The following is a 20204-nucleotide window of genomic DNA, read 5'->3' on the forward strand; positions in this document are numbered from 1 at the left end:
GTGTTCATGCCTGCCGTCCCCATCAGATGGAAAGCCCATTGAGGACATGGACTGTGGCTGACTCAGCTCTGTTTCCCCACTGCTCCTTCCAGGGCCTGGCTCCTGGGAGGCACCAGCAAATGTTTGCTGCATGAATAAAGGGGTGATCATTATCATTGTTTTGCTCAAAACTCTCTATGGCTTCCGTCTCAAAACTGAAGCTAAGCCTATACCCTTTGGTGCCTCTTTGCTCTTTCCTCCACTCACCCCCACCACCACTCTCCAGCCGCAGTTTGCGCTTACTGTTCCTCTGCCAGCAATGCTCTTCTTGCAGATCTGCAAGCTCACTGCCTCACCTTGGATAGGTCTTTGCTCAAATGTCACCATCTCCTCAAGGCCTTCCTATCCACTCCACTGTTTTGTGTGGTCTCAGCCTATCGATAACCAATGTTGTGTCTGGACTGACCCTTGTAGTTCTCACGATTGCAAGATGCCCTCAACGATAACTATCAGGAAACTTTAAAAAAATAAAGTCTTTTTTATTGGGAGCCATAGAGCGAGATCACAATGGAGGGTAAGAGTACGGATCTCTGGGGTTCTGCTTTAATCAGGGTGCGGCGGGGGGGTACCTAGGGCTTCAGGGGCTTGCTTTGTGAATTTAAAACATGAGTGGGGAATTTAAAGCATGAGAAGAGGAAAAGCAAGCTGCTGGGTGATTTTGATTTACGGAAATCAACTGAGATCTCTAAAACAAAGGAGCCTGGCGGAGGGGGAAGGCAGCCTGACTCTTTATCTAGTCGTGTGGCTGGCAATCTGTTTACTGAGATAGCCATCTTTGAAGCAGATGCCTTGGCAAGTAAAGCTTAAGTCAGGCACTTGCATTACAAAAAAGAGAAAACCCAACTGTCAGGGCTTATACTACACCTACTTAAATGTTGGCCTGTTTCCATCCCCTGATTTATTACCATCTGATATACTATATATTCAACTTATTTTTTTCCTTTCTTTTTTGGCCTCTCCCATCCGGGCAGGTGTTTGCTCACTGCTGTCACAGATAAAGTGCTCAATAAATATTTGCGGAATGAATGAATGCATGAACATACAGGTCTTGAAGTCAAAGACGGTTTCCAATGGAGCCTTAATATTTCTGCCAGACTGTGCCTCTCGTTCTTGGTGGGCTCAGATCAGGGAGACCAGGGAGGAGGTGGCAGGAGAGAGCAGAGCTTCCACCTGGGCACCAGAGAGAGGCCTTACTTTGCCATCAATGGCCACCTGATGCACAGGTGTGGGTACAGTGACCTCTTGCGGCCAAGGCCTAGGACAGCATTTTCCTAGTTTTCACATGGGGCCCTCATGTCACATATGAGGTCTGAACAGTGCTTGAAACAGAATGGAATGGATGGAGATGGGCTGTAAGTATAACATACACACTGAATTTCAAAGGCTTAGAACAGAAAAATAGACCAAAATATCTCATAGTTTTAAAATAATGACATATTAATATTGTAATATCTTGGATATTTAGTTCAGATATATTTATTTGGGTCAAGTAAAATACATTATTAAAAGTTTACCTGTTCCCCTCTCCTTTAAAAAATATGGCTTCAGAAAACTTAAAATTACACATTTGACTCACTTTATGTTTCTATAGGCTAGTGCTGAACCACAGCCAAAATCTAACCAACCACCCACCCACCTCCCAGTGTGGAGGGACAAACTCCAGCTAGGTGACTTCAGGCCAATTACCTGGCCTCAAGTGACAGCCAGTGAGATTGTGGTGTGGATGAAGTCAGCCGGGGCAGCATCCACAGTATGCACAGCACTCAAAGATAAGCATCCTGATTACTGTAAATGAGAGAGCCCATCAAGGGAAGCGGTTTTGCTTTACCCACTCCTGGCAAAAATGACACATAGTGGGTCCTAAAGGAGGGTTAGGACTCTCCCGAGCATGCCCAGAATCTGGCAGAGTACTAGGCAAGCAGCCCTCTAATTTCTACTGGCTCTGGAATGGAAGGTTCTCTCCTCCCTGACACCAGTTCTGGCCTCCAGCCCCTCCTCCCTCACACCCTGGAGTCCAGGCCCCCAGCCCCTCCTCCCTCAGATCTAGGGGTCCCAGCCACCAGCCCCACCTCCCTCAGACCCAGGAGTCCAGGCCCCCAACCCCTCCTCCCTCACACCCTGGAGTCCAGGCCCCCAGCCCCTCCTCCCTCAGACCTAGGAGTCCAGGCCCCCAGCTCCTCCTCCCTCAGATCTAGGGGTCCCAGCCACCAGCCCCACCTCCCTCAGACCCAGGAGTCCAGGTCCCCAACCCCTCCTCCCTCACACCCTGGAGTCCAGGCCCCCAGCCCCTCCTCCCTCAGACCTAGGGGTCCCTGCCTCCTATTCCCTCCTCCCTCACACCCAGGGGTCCCTGCCCCAGCCCCTCCTCCCTCGCACCCAGGAGTCCTGGCTCCCAGCCCCCTGCTCCCTCCTCCTTCCGACCCAGGGGTCCCGGCCTCAGCTTCTGCGGGGTCAGCGGGGTCAGCGGTAACCGGTCCCGTCCGTGCCCCTCCCGCAGTCACAGGGAGGCCTGGGCGCAGCGCCCCTCACAGGCCGCCCCGCACTCCCCGGCGGCGGCGGGGCCCGGCGCCGAGCCCGGGTCTCTGGGAGGCGGGGGCGGGGGCGGGGGCGGGGGCGGGGGCGGGGGCGGGGGCGGGGGCGGCGGCCCCGGCGGCCCCTCCGCGTCGCGCCCCTTGCCGATGGCCAGGCGGGGCCGGCCGCGCTGCAGGCCGTCCAGGAGGGCGCAGGCCTGGCAGAGCGCGCGGCTGGCCAGCGCCCCGCAGCGGGAGCAGGCGCCGGGGGGCGGGGGCCGCGCGGCCGGGGCCAGGGCCAGGCGCTCGGCCGAGTGCACCAGGTCCAGCGCCGCCGACGGCCGCGCCGCCTCCAGGAGCTTGAGCAGGTGGCGCGCGTGGCCGCGGAAGGCCTCGGGCGCGTAGACGCACTCCTCGGAGAAGTAGTCGAGGCGACGGAAGTGCGCGTACAGCACCACCTCCTTCTGCGAGGCCAGCTGCAGCGGGCGGCAGCGCGGCAACGCGCCCCCCTCGCCCCGCGAGCCCAGGCCCCCGCCCCGGGCCAGCCGCCCCGCGTCGCCCCGCAGGAAGTTCATGAGCACCGTCTCTGCCATGTCGTCGGCGTTGTGGCCTGGGGGAGAGAGGGGGAGCCGGTGAGGTGGGGGCGCCACGCGGGGCAGCGGGGCGGGGAGACGGGGAGGGGCCCGGGGTGTGCGTGCGACCGACCGGCCGTGGAGACCCCAGACCCTGCGGGGCAGCCAGAACCCGGGGAGACCGGGAGGGGGCCCGGACACCAGCAGGGAGGGCCACACGGGGCCATGGAGACCCCTGGGCGCCCCGGGACGGCCAGGTGGAGGCTGACGGTGGTCACAGTGAGAAAGAAGAGGGGAACACACACAGGTTCCCGGGGAGCAATTCGGGGCGCCCTCATCTGGCACCCACTTATCGCCATCCCCGCCCTGTGCTAGTTGCCTTTTCAGGAAGGTAGTAAAAGTGCTTTAGGCTACAAACATTTCAGTCTCAGAAGTGTGCTTCACACTGCACAGGAGCCAAAGCAGCATTTATTTATTTTTTATTTTTTTAAAAGATTTTATTTATTTATTCATGAGAGACACAGAGAGAGAGAGAGAGAGAAAGAGAGAAACAGAGACACAGGCAGAGGGAGAAGCAGGCTCCATGCAGGCAGCCCGACGTGGGACTCAATCACGGGTCTCCAGGATCAGGCCCTGGGCTGAAGGCACTGCTAAACCACTGAGCCACCCAAGCTGCCCCAAAGTAGCATTTAATAGTTAATTGAGACTCTCAAGTGAGCCCTTGCCCCAGTGCCTCTGGGAATGCACATCACCACATTCAGAAAGACCAGGAAGAAAGTTAGGGAATATTTATACAACATTCACCATAAAACAAGTTAAATCTCTATTTATTCTGCATCTTGTTATTTTATATTGGATAGTCCAGACAGTAGAACACTGGTTTTAGGGTTTCTCTAATTGGCCATAACCCTCTTCAGGGCCTTTGCATAAGTTGTTTCCTCTGCTCAGAATTTGACCCTCTGTCTGCCCTTCACTGGTTACAGGGTGGCCTACAGGTCTTGGCTCACTCTGGAAATGCTTCCTAACCCCTACTCTTCTCCCTTCCTGGATACACCTATTATAAGCCACCAAAGTCTATGTGATTTTCCTTAGTAGCACTTCTCAGGTTCTAATTATACATGTGAGAGAAGAGCAGGAAGAGAGACTGTCTAGTGCATCATCACAATGGCAAACGTTTCTGCAATACCTACTGGTTTCCAGTCTCTGGTCCAAGTGCTGCACACATAACCTATCTAATTCCCAACAACCCTAGGACCTCAATATTATTAACAACCCCATTTTATACAAAAAGAAACTGAGGTTAGGCATTGCTCTGCACTATATAGCTTGTATCTGGTACACAGTAAGTGGTCAAGAATTATGTGTTGAAGTGATGACCAGGAGAGAGTAAGGGTCATCAGAGAGGAGAGGCCGACAGAGAAAAGAAATTCAAAGACAGGTGAATTCTAGACTACAGTTGGCTTCTGATGGATGGGACCACTTCACTCCCCTCCTTTTGTGAACAGGGACACAAAGAATGTCCTATTTTTAATGTAGGGAACCAAGTCCCTGGAGACTACCCCTCCACCCTGTAGTTGCCAATGCCATCGATTACAGTGACTCAGAAGCTGGCTGCGCCCATGCCAGGCATGCACGTCCCCTTCTCCATGTGCAGCTCCTCCCCCCAGGGCACACCCAACAGCGGCTCCTTCACCACCTAAGGGCTAGCCCCTCACTGCAGGGCCTGTGCTCACCTGTCACGATGTGCGTGGCTCCCACGAGGCGCGCCCCTTCCTCCAGCGCACGGCGCCGCAGCACCCCGCAAAAGGTGCAGCAGGCGCGGCTGCGGCCGGAGCCGGCGGTGCTGCGGGCCACGGCGTCCATCGTCCAGCCCCCGAAGAGGTCCGCGTAGGCCACGACGGTGAGCGGGAGGTCCCAGAGCACCGCCTGGCGCCGCACGGCCGCCAGCGCCGCGTCGCGGTAGCCGCCGATGCCCTCGTCCACGGCCACCAGGCGCAGCGAGACGCCCAGGCGCGGCGCCAGTTCGCGCAGCACGTGCGCCAGCACCGTGGAGTCCTTGCCGCCGGAGGCGCCCACGGCCACTACGGCGCCGGGTGGCAGCAGGCGGCCCGCCTGCACCGTGTGCAGCACCTCGGCCTCGAAGGCGGTGCAGAAGCAGGCGCCGCACAGCGCTTGGCCGGAGCGCGGGCAGCGGAGGGCGGCGCGTGCCGCGTGGCAAGAGGAGCACTGCGGGGCGGGCATCGCGGGTTCCGGGCGGGCGGGAAGGAGTTGGCTTCTCCTGGACAGGGAGAGAGGGGAGGCAGGTTACATGCGGATTCCGATTTGCGGGGTCGTCGCCTCCGAGGAGGCTGCCAGCTAGCTGCCCTGCCTAGGGCCAGGCATGTGAAGGTAGAAGAGGCTTTTTCTGGAAGTTCTGGCTTAAGGAGGCTTCTCACAATGCATCCCATTGTGCATCAAGTAGAGAAGGAGTCTAAGACTTGGTATCCGGGGGAGAGACAACCATGATACACTCAGAATTAAGTTGTGTCCTCTGGGGGTATAGCAGTTGCATATTAAGACACCGTTTCACAGTTTCCAGGGAGGCCCTCTTTGAGAGCGGGAATCAGAGGGACACGGTGGAGACCTTTGATCTGGACTTCCAGGGCTGTTTAGAGAGCCTGGAAGGAGTCAGCAACCCTAAGGACAGAGGAGGCCTAGGGGGCTGCAGCTCTGCCCAGGGGAAGGCGAAGAAACAGGAAAGATCAACTGGATTTCACTTTGGGGTTAGGGGGATGGGATACTATCTCCAGGAGTGAGTCCATTGCATTCTCTGCAGGACAGGGTAGTCACCTCCTCCGGGGAGACACAGAGGCAGCATGGATCATATCTCCAAGGACACCAACTGGGGCTGCTTCTGTTCCGGAGGTGGTGTGGATGCGCCTCTAGGATTGGACTCAACTCTGCTCTGGTAGCAGAATCTCCCACAAGCTTCTGTGGACTTGTCAAAACATGGATCAGCCCATCTTTGACCTCTTTCTGTCCCTCTCTTCCTACATCGTTCCTCCCCAGCCAAACTCCAATCCTCCACCCACATGTTCCTTGGTTCCACATGCCTGGTAAACCCATAAAAATCCATCAGGCTCAGTACCCCCACCCCAAGCCACTACTGCCTCCAGCCTGGCCTAGTGCAGGGACATCTGAGCAGGTCACCCTGCTTCTAGGATTTGTCACAATATGTGGAATCACCTTATGTGACTTTATTCACTGTCTGTGACTTCCAGACGCAGGGCCAGTGCCATTCAGATGTCTAAAAGGCATCTCAAAATCTGGATTCCTGATTCTTCTTCCCACACCTGCTTCTTTTGCAATCAAGAGCAGCTCCATCCTCTCAACTGTTCAGGCCAGAAGCCTTGGGGCCCAGGACCCTGGCCTGTTCTTCTTCCATCACTCTTCTCACTCTCCCCGTGGGTGACTCCAAATTGCAATGTCAAGTCCCAACCATTTATCCACATGTCTCACTGAGGCATCCTCTGACCTCAAACCCCAAATGCCATACAGCAAACCCTGTCTGACTGCAGCTTCTATGCAGACCCAGAAACCAACACATCTCACCATCTGCAGAGCTGCCACCCTCATCTGAGCCACCATCTCTTCTCACTTTAGGAAAAGCCAGTGGCCTGTGTGGCTGTCTGTGATCTGGTTCCCTTTTTCCCTGACCTCACCTCTCCCTATCCTCACTCATGCTGCACTCTACTCTCAAATGCTCCAGGACATACCTACTGCAAGGTGTTTGCACGGGCTCTTCCCTCCACTCAGAGTACTCTTCCCTGTCACTGGGCCAGCAAGTAGTCCTTAGGAGCCATCAGCCGTGACTAGCAGGGGCATCTGTCACAGGTGCCCCTTGAAATGTTTTCTCTTTTGACCTGATTCAACCCTCCCTCTGTTGTGGTCTATCTCCTGCGGAGACTGGATCTCTTCTGGAGCATCCTCTTCATGGTCCTTGGGTCCTGCCCAGCCCATTCTCCTTGTGGGTGACTCTGAATTGTAATGTCCATCTGGCTGGTCCTCCAAATGCCCCACTGAGAATCCTGGCTAGGCCTTTTCTCAGATCCCCAGTGCCCACAAGGGCCAGCTTCCCATTCCTCCCAAGCAGAAATCTGTTCTTTCCCAGCTGTTTCCTATCTCCTGAATGCTACCACCCAACTTCTACCAACTCCTTCACAGGACAGGACAGGACATAAAATCACCTTGGACTCATCCCTCCTCTTGCCCTAAATCTACAGTCACCCAGTTCTGGGGGTCTGCCTCCTGAAGGCGGGAAGACCCTGGCAGGTGTTGAGTCTGTGCAGGTTGTCAAGAGATTCATAGGCCATGATATGAAGTTTGAATTTTATTCAGAGAGAGATAGGAGCCATAGAAGGGTTTTGAGCAGGAAAGAGATACAATCTGACTTATGTTTTTAAAGGATCTCATTGACTGCTGTGAGAGGAACATACTTTAGAGGGCAGGAGCAGAGGCAGGGAGGTGACTATGGCAACAGCCAGTGAGAGTTGCAAGTGGCCTGAGTGGGGGTGGTAGCAGTGGAGGTGGGAAGGAAGGGTGGGACTCTGGATCTGTTTTGAAGGTAGAGCCCACAGGATTTGCACAAGACTTGGATTGTGATGAAGACTCAGCTGATGAGAAAAGATGAATGGAGACTGACTTGGAGGTTTTGGCTAGAGCCCCCAGGAGGATGATGGGCCATTTCCTCAGGAGGGCACCAGGAATTCCATTTGGACATACCAGGTTTGAAATGTTTGCTAAAGCATCTGTCCAAGATTTTATGGATCCAGCCTGGGTGGGGAGTCCCCTCCAGGCTCACAGAGCCCCTAGTCGGCTTCCATCCCAGCCTGACCACAACTCTATCCATCATAGTGGAAGACCTGTCCCCTTCGGGGTACTAAAGGCAGGGACTGGGTCTGCCTCCTTCTATCAGAACAGAGCTTTGAGGGCACACTAGAGGCCCCGATGGCGTCGGGGTGGGCAGGGAGATGGTGGAATCCCCGCCTGGGGGGAGGGGTGGGTGGGCAAGAGACAGGATGTAACGCAGCGTCCAAAGGAGGGATCCTAGCCAGAAGGCCTCTGGGACACAGGCGTTAGAGAATCACGGGGGCTAGTGTCACTACTCCCCGAGTCTGTCAACCTCACATGGCACCGCAATAAAGAGCGGCGGCCTACGGCCCATCCGCCGCAGGAGTTAGTACTTACCTGGACAGGACGCGGTACTAGGACGTCCAAACGGCCCCACACGCGGAAGTCTGGCACGGAAGTGGCTCCAGAGACTACGACTCCCAGAAGGCTTTGGAGGCTGTCTTGCCTACTACTCCCAGAGCCCCATGCGGCAACTCCGAAGCACCTGAGGCTGCTGGGCCTGCTGGGACTACAACTCCCAGCAACCCTTGCAGCTCCTTCCTCGGCTTGCTAATGTGTACTGCCCTGTTTCCTTTGGGCGCCTGCGCAAGGCCTTGGGACCCGTCAGAACGGTGAGGTGGTTGCTGGGTGGGTGGGTGTGTCTTTGCTGTGGCCGTACCCTGTCACCGTCACGGTGCAAGACACTCAAAAGACGAAGCAACCGTATTCGGATCATTTGCTTTTGTGGGATTATTATAGGCCTTAAAAGCTATTGTAGGGCATTGATTTCTACCCTCGGAGGTGTCGTCGCAGATGGGAATGGAAGGTGGGAGTGAAGTGGCTGTTGGCGAGTGTGAAAGGAAGAGGTTGCGCATGCGCAGGGCAGAGTCCGAGAGTCGGGGCTCGGGTGGATCTGTGGGTGCCCTGTGCAGGTGGTTATGGTGCGCATGAGCGTGTCGAATGGGGAGAGGGAGCACTGGGTGTCAGGCGAGATCTCTGCGCATGGCTCAGCTGTTAGTGACTTGGTGTTGGGAGTGGGGGTGTCTCTGGACGTGCTCCTGGTTCTGGGTAGTGGGTGAGATTGAGATCCCCTGCGCAGGTTCCAGTCAGTGAACCGGGTAGTAGTACACACTTCCCTTCACGAGGGGGTGGAGCTGGAGGGTGGAGAGCAGGTGAGAAATGACTTGACAGGACCAGGAGACCCTAGAGACCCTGACTTCCGAGACTGAGGGATCCAAAGGCTTAGACCCCAGAAAACCCAGGAGTCCCTATGGCCAGTGTCATGGAGACGCAGACCCTTCTAGACTATTACTGAGAAATTCCACTCTAAAAAATATACCCAACAAAAGTATATATTCCTATCAAAGACATGTTTGTAGCAGCACTCTTCCGAATATTTCCAGACTAGAAATAACCCAGGTATCCCTCTAACATAGGAGGTTTGTGTAGTATACGGCATATGCACACAATGAAATTCTATCAGCAGTAGGGATAAAGGAATTTCTGTTATATGTGTGGGTGCCTCTCACAATAAAATGTTAAGCACAAGAAGCCAGACACTGTGGGCACCTGGTGGCTCAGTGGTTGAGCATCTGCCTTTGGCTCAGGTCATGATCCTGAGGTCCTGGGATAGAGTCCCGCATTAGGCTCACTGTAGGGAGCCTGCTTCTCCCGCTGCCTGTGTCTCTGCCTCTCTCTGTGTGTCTCTCATTAATAAATGAAGTGAAATATGAAATGAAATGAAATGAAATGAAATGAAATGAAATGAAATGAAAAAGAAGCCAGACACTGAAAGTTCCCAACTACATAAAATTCAAAACAGAAAACTAATTGGTGATGATAGAAGGCATTACAGTGGTTATTTTTCTGGAGGGGAGTAACTAAGAATGGGTGCCGGTGGGACTTCTTGATCTAGGTGGTTATTCCAGGAATGTCATCATCATATGAAAATTAATCAAACTTATCTTTATAATCTGAACTGTTTTCTCTATGTTTGTTTTGCTTCAATGTTTTGATTTAAGAACAACATAAGGGGATGGGTGCCTGGATGGTTCAGTAGGTAAGCATCCTACTCTTGGTTTCAGCTCAGGTCATGATCTCCTGGGTCATGGGGTCAAGCCCTGCATTGGCTTCTGTGCTCAGTGGGAAGTCTTCTTGAAAGATTCTCTCCCTCTGCCCCTCTTCCCTCTTTCCCTCTCTTTAAAAGTAAAGGTTTTTAAAAAGATTTTTATTTATTTATTCATGAGAGACAGAGAGAGAGAGAGGCAGAGACATAGGCAGATAAAGAAGCAGTCTCCTCGTGGGGAGCCTGATGTGGGACTCGATCCCAGGACCCCGTGATCATGACCTGAGCTGCAGGTAGATACTCAACCACTGAGCCACTCAGGCATCCCTAAAAATAAATAAATCTTTAAAAAAAAAAAAAAACAATGTAAGGGGATATTTCACTCAAATATATGCTAATTAATTTTAAAATTCAGATGACATATAACGCTTATAAGAAAAACATAATTTACTGAGCCAGTCTCAAGAAGAAATGAAAACCCCAAATAGCCATGTATCCATAAAGGAATTGATTCAGTTGGAAACATCTTTTCCAGGGGGAAAAATGTTCTGAATGTGCAAGGCAGAAGTAACGACAATTTTTCACAAATCTTTTCATTATGAAGGGCCCATCAGCTAGTGTGACTTTTGGAAGTCTGTGGCATTCTCCTGCAGAGTAGGGAAGTGGTATGGGCTGATCTCCAAGAAGCTCTCCATCTCTGGCGACTGTGCGTCTGAAGTTTCACTAACGAAGACAATTACTATCCTTTTCATACCTACCCGCTGGCTTCCTTTTGTGGTTTACTTTTTAAAAAATTTCATTTTAATCATTCTTGCTGTAGTGAGAGACCCTGGTGACCAGACTGTCCTAGGACAGTGGCATTTATGGTTCAAGAGATGTTTCTACTGCTGGTAGTGCTGCTATAGTCCATGCTGTAGGAAGGCGAGTGGACCAGGAGCCAGAGGACTCTAAGGCAGGGAGTGGGGGCGGGGAGCCTGAGTTTCTCTCTCCCCAGGTGCTTTGGTGCAGGGTCTAGAATATGACTTTGAGGTGCAGAAATTGGATCTCCATCCTCCCAGTTACCTGGGTCAGGACTCCTTGACTTACTCCACATGCCTTCTTTTCTTCCCCTGCTCCCCAACCCCAAGTCAGTGAGTCTTGTAAGCTTCACCACCTGAAAATGTCCCAAGTCTCTCCTTTCCTCATCCCCTCTTGGTCCCATTCCTTACCTTTCACCCGTATGGCCTTGACTGTTGCTTCTTCCTCCTCCCCAGCCTCCTGGTCTCCAGTGACTCCCCTCAAGTCTGTGTCCCACACAGCACAGTCCCAGAAAGGTTTCCCTGCCCCAAGAGCCCACCCCACCCCTTCCCTGCTCAGAGCCCTCAAGTGCCTCTCCTGGAATTCAGGGCAAGTTCCTCAGCTCATCAGATGTACACCCCAGAGACATTTGCCATTCCTTTCATCTACAAGCCTCAGTGCCTTTGCTCATCACTCTTCCAACCGAGGAGACTTCCTCCACATGTTAGTATGACCAGTTCTCCTCCTCCTTCCAGGCTCAGCTGGACCTCTTTCCCTCCAGGGTCTTTCAACCACTCTGCATTCCTGGATTTGTGTATATATGAGCATGGTTCAAATAGTCGGGCAGCCCAGGGCTGCCTTGGGCTCAGGGCATGATCCTGGGGTCCTGGGATCGAGTCCCGCATCAGGCTCACTGCGGGGAGCCTGCTTCTCCCTCTGCCTGTGTCTCTGCCTCTCTGTGTCTCTCATGAATAAATAAATAAAATCTTTTTTAAAAAAAAGAAAAAGAGGGCAGCCCAGGTGGCTCAGCGGTTTAGCGCCACCTTCAGCCCAGGGCGTGATCCTGGAGACCCTGGATAGAGTCCCACATCGGGCTCCCCACATGGAGCGTGCTTCTCCCTCTGCCTGTGTCTCTGCCTCTCTCTCTCTCTCTCTCTCTCTCTCTGTCTCTCATGAATAAATAAATAAAATCTTTAAAAAAAATAGTCATGCATCTTCTGTGTCTAAGTGATAGGTAGGAGAGACACATTTCTCACCTCCCCCATCCCTGTCTGTCTTTCAATAGATCCTGGTCTGTGTGACCCATAGCAACCCCCTCCCATGCTGAGCTGGTCCCTGGAGGGAAAATCCCTGAGCCCCTCCCAGTCCTCAGCATCAGGGGTCCTGGAGCTGCCCCATGTGGGGGTTGAAGATGAAGGGGAATTCACCTACCAGGCTCAGCACCTGCAGGCTCAGCCTGGTTAGGTGTTTGGGATGTGGAAGGGCCTGGGGCTGGGGCCAGAAATTCATCCTCTGTACCCTCTTCTGCAAGAAACCCCTCTTCCTGCAACTGTGTGATTGAAGAACAGGAGAGCTCCTGGCCCCCAATCCTCACTCTGATCAGAAGGGCTCTCATGGGAGCTGGCTTCCTCCTCGGTTATGGCCTCACCTGGATCTATTACACCAGGGGCATGGGTCTGTCCCTCTCCAGGAAAGTCTGGTGATGGGCCCCTGAGTTCCAGGTGGGGCTGAGCTGTCCCCTCCTGCCTAGAGTTGGAATTAAAGTGGCGGCTCTCTGATCTGAAACCCGTGTCAGTTCTGCAGATGTGGAGGCCCTCAGAGACCGGGCAGAGAGGCCTGACTGAGTCTCCCTTCTTCTCAAGACAGGACTAAAGCGTGGACCTGGATCCCAGGGGGACAGATATGTGGATGTCATGGTCAGTTTCTTCCTGGAAACACTTGGCTTACACATCCTGCCTGTGATTGCTCCTTCATGTTCTATCTGGGCCGCTCCCCATCTACACACCTCCTCCCCCATCCCTGTTCCAGCAGAGGGACTAGCCTTTGGAGCCTTGTCTTCCCACCACTCAAGATTTACCTTGTTAACACTACACAGTTTTTAACTCAAAATTTGGTTCCTATTATATACCAGATTTGTCACTTCCCCCCCTAAATTTGTACTTTTAATGGTCTGCATTCCACAAGCATTTATTTATTACCTACTGTAGGCAGAGTAAAGCCCAACATTCTCAAAGGTTATGATGAGGTTGAATGAAGGCCGTGCTGTGTTTTGTGACAGGAATCCTTATTAACAGCAGTACTAGATTATCAGTGGCCCCAGACTGTGAGCTTCACTCCAGCTGCCCTTCCAACCCAACCTCCCTAGGGCAACCAGAGAGAACACCTGAAAACACAAATCTGACCATTTCACTCTCCAACTCTAGCTTTAAGCCCATCAGTGCCTTCTATTTCTCATGAAAATAGTGAGAAAGTGGGAAATATGGCCCATGAGATCTGGCTTAGTCTACCTGTCCCCCTTTTGAGTGTATTAGGCAGGGTTCTCCAGAGAAAAAGAACCAGAGATTTGCTATGAAGAACTAGCTTAATTAGGGAGGCCAAGAGGTCCCACAATCTGCCACCTGAAACTTGGAGACCAGGGGTGAAAAGCCAGGGGTGTAATTCCAGTCTAGTCCTAAGGCCTGAGAACCAGGGTTGCTGATGCTGCAAATCCCAGTCCAAGGGCAGGAGAAGACCAATGTTGCAACTCACAGGCAGGCAGGAAAGGAATGAGTCTGCTCTTCCTCTGCTTTTTCTTTTCAGGCCTTCAACAGATTGGATGATGCCCACTGGCTTTGGGGAGGGTTATCTACTTTACCGAGTCCACTGATTCAAATGCTAATCTCATGTGGAAACACCCTCACAGACATACCCAGAAATAATATTTAATCTGGGCATCTCATGGCCCAGTCAAGTTCTCACATAAAATTAATCATCACACTGGTCTAGGAAACCAACTTTCAGCACGCGCGCGCGCACACACACACACACACACACACACACACACATACAGCTGGACACTGGTTGTTCTGAGTATTGAAATGATTAGCCATATCCTGTCCTTTGCTCAGGCAAGACAATGGGGCCCTGTGAATAGGCAAATGGCCCTTGTTCTCAAGTTAAAGAGATCCGGAGACAATGTCTTAGTAGGAGACACTGTTTTCCTGGATCCTTTTCATATCACTGTAAACTTTTCTCTGGGCCACCTGCATCTACCTGGGTCACCCATCCATGTACCAGGGGTCGATAGTCCTTGCCCCCAGAAATTCAGCCAGGTTTCCCCAACACCCTCCTTGCCTCCCAGCAGCTGAGCAGCTGTTATGTCACGCTGACAAGGTGAGTCGCCAGAGCAGCCACAGGGTGTGGGAGCTGCAGTAATAACTGCCTCTCCACTGACCTTTGGAGCCTCGTGGCTGCTGCTTCCACTTCTGCCTTCTCTTGTGGTCAGCTTTAATCTGGAATCAAATAAGGAAGGAGATTCTTGGAAATGTAGTTCTCAGATCAAATGAAGGCCTCAGATCACCATTTTAGTACTGTCCTTGAAATATAGTATGTGGAAAAATTCATCTGGCCAGTAAACCTCCTGGCAGTAACCTCCTGTTACTTTTTCCCTATTAGCTGTGACTTGCATGGGCTACTGTTTTGGTTATTTATTGCTGCACATCATGCCACCCTACAACCTGGTAGCCTGAACAATCATTTTATTCTTTCTCACAGTGCTGGTGATGTAAACTGGCCAGAGCCCAGCTAGGCAGTTGCACTCTTAGCTTGCTTTGGGCTCTTTCAGGGAGTTGTGTTGAGATGGTGGCTGGAACTGGGGCCAGGTGTCTGACCCTCAGATTCCTCTATGCATCCTCTGTCTTCACCAGAGTCTCTGAATTGCTTACATGAATGCCCAGGAATCTGCAAGGCAGGAAACTACCAGGCCTTCTTAATATATGAGGTCTCAGAATACCTTGTCCTCCACATCCCGTTGATCAGAGCACTTGTGGAACAAACCTTGATTCAAGAGGAGATAGGGACACCTGGGTGGCTCAGTGGTTGAGTGTCTGCCTTTGGCTCAGGGTGTGATCCCAGGGTTCTAGGATTGAATCCCAAATCGGGCTTCCTGTAGGGAGCCTGCTTCTCCCTCTGCCTGTGTTTCTGCCTCTCTCTGTGTGTCTCTCATGAATAAATAAATAAATAAATAAATAAACAAATAAATAAATAAATATTTTTTAAAAAATAAAAAAGAGGAGGAGATAATAATAAACTTTATATCATAATGAGAGGAGCTCCATGTTTGTATTGTTTGGGGTTGTCTTTGGAGCTAGTTCCTTCAGCTATTCAGTCTTCAGTGTTGACTGCCTCCCCTTGGGGATTACCCATTTCTGCTAGGGATGTTCAGAAAATGAAATGGAACCAGATATGTAAAAGAGCAACACAGAACCTTCCCTTGATCTTGAACCACTGACAACAGCCTGGTATTGTCTGTAGGACATTTCTGAGGGTAGATAGGATAAGGAGGAGAGACTCAGGTCTTCCCTTCCCCTGAAATTCCCCTCCCAGGTAGACCCGAGTCCTCCACAGCACATCTGACATGCTGACTGTCCAGACTCCAGACCTAGCATCCCTGTTCTGTGTGATTGGGCCACTCCACAGAGCTGTGGACATGCCCGAAGTCAGCACTGCCCTCTGAATCAGCACCACAGACAGCACCACCGTGCTTTCTAAGAGCTACCCATAGGTAAGTTCTGCACAGAGAAAGCACCCACTGTGGGTGGTGACCTCACCTCTGCTGGGGCAGAGGTGATGTTGGTCACAGAGCACAAAGCTTAGTAGCTGGAGGAGGATTTGCAACACAGTGGAAGATTGAGTGGGATTGAGAACACAATACTGGAGAGTCCAGAAAGTCTTGGGGTCCAGAAAGATCATCTGTGGAATTCGCATCCCTTGAGATTGCCTGAAACTCCCTACCATGTCTACTTGTTCCTGAAAACTCACCTTGCAGAATTCACCTTGCAGTCCAGAAGAGCAAGAACCCCGCCCATCCCAGCCTGTGCCTCTCCCATCCCAACCATCTACCCTATGGCATTGGAATCATCAGATAATCTGTCTTCGAACTAGATGATGCTCCCCTCAAAGGGCTAGGTCTCTCATAATCACCCCTTTACTGGAAATCTGAAGGCACAATGTAGATGCTTGTTGAATGAATGGTTGAAATTTCCTCTCTCACCTCATAGGAAGAGTTGATAATTCTTCACTGTCAGATTAACATAAGCTACCCATCTCCCACCTCAATGAATCCTGGGCTGACAAAGATTGATGAAGGGGGTTCCTGTAGACAGTGGTGCCTAAGACAAAGTATCCTTATGATTTGTGCAATTCATTTGCCCACTCTGGACCTTGGTGTCTTCTGAAAGTTGGACAAGTGGGGCGAAAAGGCTCTGACAGCGTGTGGGTTGTAAGTTCCTTTTTTGCACACGGCTAGATTCTCTGTGACTTCCCTATATCTCCTCATTCTTGCTTTTCTTAGCAAACTGGGGACCATGGAAACACACTGGGCCTGACCCAGCCTTTCTAACTCTGATGCTGCAATTGACCCTGCTGGGAGAGAATGGGTTGTCTGAGACAGGGGGCTGGGAAGGGGCGTGGGGCTGCAAATGCAGGAATCATTGATGGTGTGGGAGTGCATAAATGCATGCTCAAATCCTGCCCCTTTCCTTCTCAGTGACCCCAGTGCTGACTGTACCCCTGGTTATGTGTAATGGTTCTGGGAAGGGGTAATATAGGACAGGAAGATTCATGAAGTTAAATGGAAGAAAACAGACAGTAATTTTTTTTCTGCGCATACAAAATCTTAAGAAAACATGTGCAAAGCCATAGTATTGAAGACATTGTGCTCAGGTGATAAAACTGTGAAGAAAAGCAAGAGAACAATTTGCATTAAAGTGATGCTCGGGGATCCTTTGTGGGGGAGCAGGGTGTGTGATAGGGATGAGGACCAAGGGGGAGGTCCAGGGTGCTCTATTTCTATCTAGTGATGAATCACTGAGTTGTTTTTGTGGGCGCCCTTCTTTGTGTGTATAATTCTCCCCAGAAAATGTGTCAAGAGAAACAACATCAGTGGAAGGGAGTACCACCTACCAGGGTTCCCAGAACCTTTTCCCAGCCTCCAGCCGCATAGTTAAAACTTTCTGTGAATTCAGTGTACGTCTCTTCTCTCACAAAACCAGCACCATCTGAAGGGTGGATGACACTTAGCTGGTATTACTCAGTCCATGTCTCCTGCAAACCTGACTTCTGGGAGCAGAACCTGCACTGGCAAAGCCCCATAGATTGCCAGGCCCTGCATGCTCTGCAGCATTGAAGAGGAGTGTGGCCCCCAGAGATAGCAATGGTGAAGAAATCGTCTTGGTACCAGACAGCTGCAAGGAAGAGGGAAAGGGGAAGTTTTTATCCATTTCTAAATCTGCCCCTTCTCTTCTGCACTTCTCCTCATCCCAACCCCATGTACAATCATAGCCTCAAGTTCCCTTTTCTCCTTTGAGTGGGGCTCCCCTCTATATCCTTGGAGTCTTTGCCTCACTGCCTGAGTGTCCCCCCTGCCCAGGCTTCCTATGACATGACCTCCAGCCTGGGAGAGAGCAGCACCTCACCCTGCCTGTGTGTCCTCTGTCACAGGGAGCTCCAGGTGCTGGACAATTACTGTCTTCCCATGGGACAGTGACTCCGGGGCAGTGGCCAGGGCTAGTGTGTGACTTCATGAGCAGGGAGGGGATGCCCACCACCTTGATGCCAAGGGAGGGAGGACAGTTTGTCTCCTACACCTCCAACCCCTCCTCCCCCATCTCCCATGTCCCTATGTTCCATCCCTTGCAGGACTGACTTCTTCCACAGACGTGCACAGCCTGTGACTCAGGAGGTCCAGCCAGAAGGGACTCGTTTTCATTTTGCAGAAAACAAGCCCAGAAGGGGACGGTATCATCAGGGAAGCAGGAGATGGGGCTTGAGTCCTGTGCAATGTGTGAATTTGAGTGAGGCTCTCACCTTCTCTGGCCTCTAGGCCCAGAGTCCCCAGGAGTGGATGTATAGTGGTGGATGACTTATTTCCAATGGCTGTCCTGGCCCTGACAGCATCTGAAGTTCCTTCTCTGAGGAGGGTCACTGTCTGGCATCACCTTCATCTTCCTGTCGGGGCTTCCTCTGAATCTTACAACTTTTAGTTTCTGAGAGACCAACCTTAAGAAACAGACATCCTGGGGACCCTGGCACTGCCAAGCCCAGACAGACATGCTCCTGCTGCTACTGGCCCTGCTCTGGAGGAGGGAGGGGGCTGACTGCCAGAGGAGGCCCAAAAGGGAGCTCTAGGGGGATTACAGGCTGCAGGTGAAGGGCTTGATGGCAGTGCAGGATGGCTTGTGTGTGCATGTGCCTTGCAGGTTCTCGCACCCCCGGGGCAACTGGTCTCACTCTACCCCAGCTCTCAGTTACTGGTTCTGGGAAAGGGTCAATGTATTCTAGGATGCTCCAGTGGCCACAAACAACCCAGGTCCTAAAGTGCAGGAGGAGACCCAGGGCCGATTCTACCTCTTAGGGAACACCCGGACCTATGGCTGCTCCCTGCACATCAGAGACTCCAGGAGTGGGGATAGTGGAAGATACTTTTTTCAGGGGGGGAGGGGAGAGTACAAATGAAATGAAGTTACACATCTAACCAGTTCTCTGTGCATGTGACAGGTAAGGGACAGACTCCAGGAAAGACCACAGGGGAAGGACAGGGGTCTTGGGACATAGCCAGGATGGGACACACTTCCCAGGAGGCACTGGAGGTAACCCATGTTAGGGCTCAGAGGCAGGAGCTGAACCAAGCCTGAGGCTTCTCTCAGGGCCACACCTTGAACCTTCTCCTGATCCCTGTGTCTTCCCTTCTCCCCTGTGACAGCCCTGATCCACACACCTGACATCCTTATCCCGGGGACCCTAGAGTCTGGCCATCCAAGGAACCTGACCGCTCTGTGCCCTGGACCTGTGAACAGGGCATGCCTCCCATCTTCTCCTGGGTGTCACCGCCCCTCACATCCCCAGGACCCAGGACCCTCCTCTCCTCAATGCTCACCCTCACCCCACAGCCCCAGGACCATGGATGGCATGCCTCTCACCTGTCAGGTGACCTTGCCTGGGGCTGGAGTGACTACGATGAGGACCATCCATCTCAACATGTCTGTAAGAGCCAGGCCAGGACCCCCCTGCTAGGTCCCTGACTGGGTCCTGAGGGCAGTGGGGTGGGGGGTCAGGGTCTGGGACACTGGTACTGGTTCCAAAATCTGGGCTGAGAGGGGTCAGGTGGACACCTGTCTCCACTTTTTCCCCATTTATGCAGCTCATGGGGACAGAGGGCCAATGTCCACCAGCCCCCTCCATTTACACGAATCTACCATGTCTTTCTGTCCCAGACTCTCCACAGAGTTTGATGGCAACTGTCTCCCAAGGAAATGGCATAGGTAGTTTGGAACCTCCTCCTGGGGTGTGGGGAGTGAGGGCAGGGCGGGGTCCCCCCTGTGGGTGAACCATTGGTCTTCCCCCTCCCCAGCCCCCATAGCCTTGTCCCTCTCAACCTCCCCTTCCCCCACTTCTGCCCTCCCCACTGTTATCAGGAGAACAAGGAGAACAGGGCAACAAGCAGCCCACAGATCTGCCCCTTATCATGCATCTCCTGATGACTCCTCCTGCCCTGTCTTTTATTTTCTCTAACAACTGCTTATTTAGGTACTTCTGAACAGGTAATATATTCACATGGACAAACATTCAGAATGCACAGCAGAGTCTGTCCTCAGACACCCAGTCCCCTCCCGGGAAGTGACACTTTTTTTTTTTTAAATCCATACAAACATTTATTCTGTCCCTGTCTGGGGTTGGGGGGCTCCGGGCTCCGTGCCTTAGGGGGGCTGCAGGCCTTTACAGACAGCCCCTGGGGGAGGGCCGGGCTCTGGCGGGAAGATAGGGTCCAGAGGCTGATGGGCCCTGGAGGGGTCCCAAAGGCAAGGCCCTGGGGGGTGGGGGGCAGGGGGGCTGGCTTGGTTCCCAGAGGTCACGGAGTCCAGGAGGGTTTGGGGAGGCCAGTTCCCACCCATCCGACCCAGGCCTGGCTGGACTCTTGGTCCTGGTGGCTGCCAAGGTGCCAGCTGGCGGCACCGGTCCTCCAACTCCTCCCCCTGCCCCGCCCCCCACAGGGAAGGCAGCACCAGGGCTTCTCCAGCTGGGGAAAGCAAGTAGTCATCGGATTTAAATTACAAATAATAAAAACAACAATACAAACACACACACACACACACACACACACACACACACACACAC

The 20204-nt window shown here is 52.5% G+C and overlaps 1 protein-coding gene and 1 pseudogene across 1 annotated transcript; one reads left to right on the top strand and one right to left on the bottom strand.

Annotated features, from left to right (window-relative positions):
• Positions 1–2418: 2418 nt before the first annotated feature.
• Positions 2419–8425, bottom strand: CTU1 (cytosolic thiouridylase subunit 1). The gene is made up of 3 exons (XM_072758297.1): positions 8348–8425; positions 4855–5399; positions 2419–3159 (listed from the first exon to the last, which is right to left on the bottom strand). Exons 2-3 carry the CDS (start codon positions 5360–5362, stop codon positions 2537–2539), a joined length of 1131 nt encoding a protein of 376 aa, XP_072614398.1. The 5' UTR covers positions 5363–5399; positions 8348–8425; the 3' UTR covers positions 2419–2536.
• A 378-nt stretch (positions 8426–8803) lies between these two features.
• Positions 8804–19203, top strand: LOC112931502 (sialic acid-binding Ig-like lectin 8; annotated as a pseudogene).
• Positions 19204–20204: the final 1001 nt, after the last annotated feature.

This window comes from Vulpes vulpes, chromosome 1, assembly GCF_048418805.1.
Source record: "Vulpes vulpes isolate BD-2025 chromosome 1, VulVul3, whole genome shotgun sequence".
NCBI classification, from domain to species: domain Eukaryota; kingdom Metazoa; phylum Chordata; class Mammalia; order Carnivora; family Canidae; genus Vulpes; species Vulpes vulpes.